Source organism: Camelina sativa, chromosome 4, assembly GCF_000633955.1.
Source record: "Camelina sativa cultivar DH55 chromosome 4, Cs, whole genome shotgun sequence".
Taxonomy (NCBI): domain Eukaryota; kingdom Viridiplantae; phylum Streptophyta; class Magnoliopsida; order Brassicales; family Brassicaceae; genus Camelina; species Camelina sativa.
The window spans coordinates 14950048-14955471 of NC_025688.1; the positions used below are offsets into that span (position 1 = coordinate 14950048).

The 5424-nt window shown below is 38.9% G+C and overlaps 2 protein-coding genes across 2 annotated transcripts in view; one reads left to right on the forward strand and one right to left on the reverse strand.

Moving 5' to 3' along the window:
- The window catches only part of LOC104780605, a 5194-nt gene extending 3070 nt beyond the window's left edge, over positions 1 to 2124 (forward strand). Inside the window, exons 5-6 of the mRNA XM_010505111.2 lie at positions 500 to 717; positions 1532 to 2124. Of these exons, the coding sequence (XP_010503413.1) occupies positions 500 to 717; positions 1532 to 1570 (257 nt within the window). The 3' untranslated portion in view covers positions 1571 to 2124. The remainder of the gene's footprint in view (positions 1 to 499; positions 718 to 1531) is intronic.
- On the reverse strand, positions 1987 to 3477 carry LOC104780606 (translation initiation factor IF-2; the record flags this gene model as incomplete). Its single annotated transcript, XM_019244665.1, is given in 2 exon segments — positions 1987 to 2328; positions 3063 to 3477. Coding segments are annotated over 2 exon segments (585 nt in total). The 3' UTR covers positions 1987 to 2157.

The window sequence follows — 5424 nt, forward strand, 5'->3', positions numbered from 1 at the left end:
TGCACAGTGGTGATTTTGTCTGGATTGCTGGTATTTTGTGTTTTTATGATGGCGACAACGATAACCATGACAACGAGTAAGGCCGTGAGAATCCCAGCAATGATGCTTTTCTTCTTTATCAATTCACCTTCCAGCCCCATTTTTTTTGTTTGGTGGATTCAATTTCAAGAGAACGTAAAGAAAAGAATTTAGTTGGAGGGGCTTCTAACTGTTGCTTAGAGCCCTGTTGTGACTCTGTTTTGGTTAGAAGGAAGGAGAAGAGAAGAGTGGAGTTAATAATATAATGCAGATGCAAAGTGCTATTATTGGGGTAGAGCATGAGGTTATGAATTAAGGGGTTTGTTTTTATGAATTAATGGGTTTAATTTGTTACCCAACCATCTCATGCTCAATCCTCATCTGTTGCCAGCGGGATTGAATTGGCCTGCAAACCAAAAGGGACTAAAGTGATTCTTCCTTAAAACAAAGATTCAGAAGAAGAGAAGCTTTTTGGTTTNAGGTGAAACAAGAGCGGATAGTTCTTTGGTAGGGTTTGTGAATGGTGACGATGTTTCCATGCAAAATAGTGATTCTGGTACATCTGTGATAAGAACAACAATTGTCAGTTTACCGTTGCCGTTGCAATTTTCTCACATTCCTTTGGTCTCGTTGTCATTGGCTGCCTTGGCTTTCAGCTCCCCGGAAGCTTTCTTGACGCTATCTTTTATGGATTGGATGGTGATGTTGAAGCCAAGCTTAATGAGTTCAAGAGGCTGAGTGGAGTCAGGAGAAGCTTTCATGAGACTGTTGACAGAAGTCTCTTTGTAATCAGTTGGTGCGCAAACTGTTGCCTTGGTGGTTGCTTTAATATGCACAGTGGTGATTTTGTCTGGATTGCTGGTATTTTGTGTTTTTATGATGGCGACAACGATAACCATGACAACGAGTAAGGCCGTGAGAATCCCAGCAATGATGCTTTTCTTCTTTATCAATTCACCTTCCAGCCCCATTTTTTTTGTTTGGTGGATTCAATTTCAAGAGAACGTAAAGAAAAGAATTTAGTTGGAGGGGCTTCTAACTGTTGCTTAGAGCCCTGTTGTGACTCTGTTTTGGTTAGAAGGAAGGAGAAGAGAAGAGTGGAGTTAATAATATAATGCAGATGCAAAGTGCTATTATTGGGGTAGAGCATGAGGTTATGAATTAAGGGGTTTGTTTTTATGAATTAATGGGTTTAATTTGTTACCCAACCATCTCATGCTCAATCCTCATCTGTTGCCAGCGGGATTGAATTGGCCTGCAAACCAAAAGGGACTAAAGTGATTCTTCCTTAAAACAAAGATTCAGAAGAAGAGAAGCTTTTTGGTTTAAAGAACAATGGTATCAACCAAGGCTTCTGTAATCTTCCTCTCCAGTTCCTTTGGGTCGATCCACAATGAACTCTGCTCACGTAGTAGCTTCTTTCTCTCTTTGATCTTCTCTTCCCTTTTTATACCCATCATTTTCCAGATCTCTAGCTTTTCCGCCNTTGACGCTATCTTTTATGGATTGGATGGTGATGTTGAAGCCAAGCTTAATGAGTTCAAGAGGCTGAGTGGAGTCAGGAGAAGCTTTCATGAGACTGTTGACAGAAGTCTCTTTGTAATCAGTTGGTGCGCAAACTGTTGCCTTGGTGGTTGCTTTAATCTGCACAGTGGTGATTTTGTCTGGATTGCTGGTATTTTGTGTTTTTATGATGGCGACAACGATAACCATGACAACGAGTAAGGCCGTGAGAATCCCAGCAATGATGCTTTTCTTCTTTATCAATTCACCTTCCAGCCCCATTTTTTTTGTTTGGTGGATTCAATTTCAAGAGAACGTAAAGAAAAGAATTTAGTTGGAGGGGCTTCTAACTGTTGCTTAGAGCCCTGTTGTGACTCTGTTTTGGTTAGAAGGAAGGAGAAGAGAAGAGTGGAGTTAATAATATAATGCAGATGCAAAGTGCTATTATTGGGGTAGAGCATGAGGTTATGAATTAAGGGGTTTGTTTTTATGAATTAATGGGTTTAATTTGTTACCCAACCATCTCATGCTCAATCCTCATCTGTTGCCAGCGGGATTGAATTGGCCTGCAAACCAAAAGGGACTAAAGTGATTCTTCCTTAAAACAAAGATTCAGAAGAAGAGAAGCTTTTTGGTTTAAAGAACAATGGTATCAACCAAGGCTTCTGTAATCTTCCTCTCCAGTTCCTTTGGGTCGATCCACAATGAACTCTGCTCACGTAGTAGCTTCTTTCTCTCTTTGATCTTCTCTTCCCTTTTTATACCCATCATTTTCCAGATCTCTAGCTTTTCCGCCCTTTCTTTCATCTACAATTTATTATACACAAAAGACAGGTCTATATAAATCATCATGTTTTGAATCGGTTTGACAACTAGAAAGAAAAACACTATGAACCATTACTGCTCCAAGGCTGTGACCAAGAGAAATGAGGAAGTCAAACTACATTTAACCAGGGAAAGTAATCTTCTCAATCAATTTGCAGACATAAGTACGTGGAATCAATTTATGAATCAGAGAATACTACTTTGGTACGTGTGTGCGTGTACAATGTTTCATCTACCTACAGCTAGAACACATGAAGCTACTAACTACAATAAGTTTCACTTTCCTCAAAAGAATTCCCACTGAAAGCATCAAGAGCAAGCATCGAAACCTATCTTATGTTTGATAAAGGCAAGATTCCAAAGCTGTAACCAGAACAACAATAGCTATTTTAGAGAGACTATTATGATTACATGATTCATACAAAAATCTCCACTTCTAAGCAACGATTATCCAAAGTTTTCTCTTCAAATCACAACCACCCTTTTATATATTACTACACCTTGAACCATAACTATGCAAAGTTCCCAAATTTGCAAGAGGAAACAACACTTTGTTTCGCCAGATGCCAGATGCCAGACGAATCTTATCCAGACAAACCCTTTTCCCCATTTCTCCAAGAATCATCTCACACTAAACTAACTTGATTTATTCAACATCTATCATAGCTCCTATACAAGGAAGAAAAGAATTGAGAACAGAGAAAGTGAGAACTTACCAGGGTTTGCCTGAACTCTTCATCAGCAATCTTACGTTCCTCAGCCCTAACCTTAGCAGCCTCAGCCTTCAACCGTCTCCTCTCCTCATTCGCAGCTCGTTCAGCCAACAACCTAGCCTCATCCTTAGCCTGCTTCTCAACACGAAGTATCTCAATCTCATGAATATACTCTTTACGATACACTGTAACTTTCTTTGCATAATCTCTCCTAAGCTGTGCAAGCTTCCTCTCTGCATCTTTCGGATCCTTTGGAGCTTCCCAGCTACCAATATAGCTTTCTGGCTCAAGAAAGTTGTGAGTCTCCTGGTGGTATCTATGGTGAGTGGCCTCAGCAGAGAAAGACCTGATAGACCCAATCATGGAAGCGTTCTCACTCTGCCTCACGAGACGGCTTAGCTTATTGCAAAAAGCCATTTTTTTTTTTTCACTGAATCTGAAGAGAGAAAATGAAAAACACAAATACAGATTAAGATTCAAGGACACATACAGAGATTAGTTTTACTCATATCTAAATCCTACTTCTGTTCTTACAAAGATCACACTTAAAAAAGTAATTAACAATTTCCTACAAAAATCTCAAGCAAAATCATGTTCCAAGGAAAAAAATGATTCAGAAAAGTTCATCTAGCATTGAACATCAATCCCACTATTTCTTAAGACAAAGGGATACAAACCCACAAATCCAAACACAAACCCACAAATCCAAACACAAACAGACACAAATCCACATATCCAAACACAAATCCAAACGATTTAGGGTTTTAGCCCTAATCAGAGGGATTCGAAATTAGGGTTTCTACTTGATGCGAGGGTTTAAAAAAAAAAAAAAAACTGGGTTTCGCTACCTAAAACATCACAATAAGATTTGATTCGTAAATTCTAAAACTTTGAGATTGTATCCAGAGAAATCGAAACTAGGTTTTACCGATCTAGTTACTCAATTCCAAGATCTACACGAAACTTTGTAAAAGAAAGTGGAGAAAACTTACAATTTGTTTTGAAACGAGAGACCACCAAGAGGATGCTTGAAGGATGATGGTGCTTTGTTAAGTTTGGGGGGGGGGGGGGTATTAATGGAGAAGATTGAGCCAATCTGAGAGAAACAGAGAGAGTGAGAAGGCGGCGTAGAGCGAAGAGGAAGAAGAAATATAGAGAGAGACAAAACAAAAGACAAAAAGTATTCGCNCACAAACCCACAAATCCAAACACAAAGAGACACAAATCCACATATCCAATCACAAATCCAAACGATTTAGGGTTTTAGCCCTAATCAGAGAGGATTCGAAATTAGGGTTTCTACTTGATGCGAGGATTTAAAAAAAAAAAAAAACTGGGTTTCGCTACCTAAAACATCACAATAAGATTTGATTCGTAAATTCTAAAACTTTGAGATTGTATCCAGAGAAATCGAAACTAGGTTTTACCGATCTAGTTACTCAATTCCAAGATCTACACGAAACTTTGTAAAAGAAAGTGGAGAAAACTTACAATTTGTTTTGAAACGAGAGACCACCAAGAGGATGCTTGAAGGATGATGGTGCTTTGTTAAGTTTGGGAGGGGGGGGGGTATTAATGGAGAAGATTGAGCCAATCTGAGAGAAACAGAGAGAGTGAGAAGGCGGCGTAGAGCGAAGAGGAAGAAGAAATATAGAGAGAGACAAAACAAAAGACAAAAAGTATTCGCAACTCTTTTTTCAAATTATTTTCAAAGAGAGACATTATTTACCAAATTACCCTCTTTGAAAAATGATTTTTTACTTCTTGTAGTATCTTTTAGTTGAAACTGTGGATTTTTACCTCGGTCTTTTACGCTTCTCTTGCTCAATTTCTCTACAGTCTTCATCATCTTCGTCATCCTCATAATCAACCAAACCTCCAGACCTCTTGCTATTATGATTAATAGACAACATAAAGCAAATCCATTAACTATTAGTTGTTTTGCTTATGATGCACCTCATCATATCCTTCCATGAATTTCTATCAAGAGAGAATAGAAAGAAGTACCTCTGAGAAGAAGAACTTGCACCTATGACATTGGAACTATGAGGCTCAGCTTCTTTCATCTGTGTACTAGAAGCACCAGAACTTGCAGCTATGACATTGGAACTATGACGCTCAGCTTCTTTCATCGCAGACCTTGGAGCACTGACATTGGAATTTTGTGGCTCAGCTGACTTTTCTTCATCCAGAGCACTCCCATGTTGTATCATATCTGATTGATCATTATTGGTGCTCTTTGGTCTCCTACTTTCTATGAGCTGAACACACAATGACACATTGTTAAATATAGAATATTGTAGGAAAAAATTTCAAGGTAAGAGTTTAGATCGAGGAATGATACCCCCCCCCCCCCCCCCCCCCC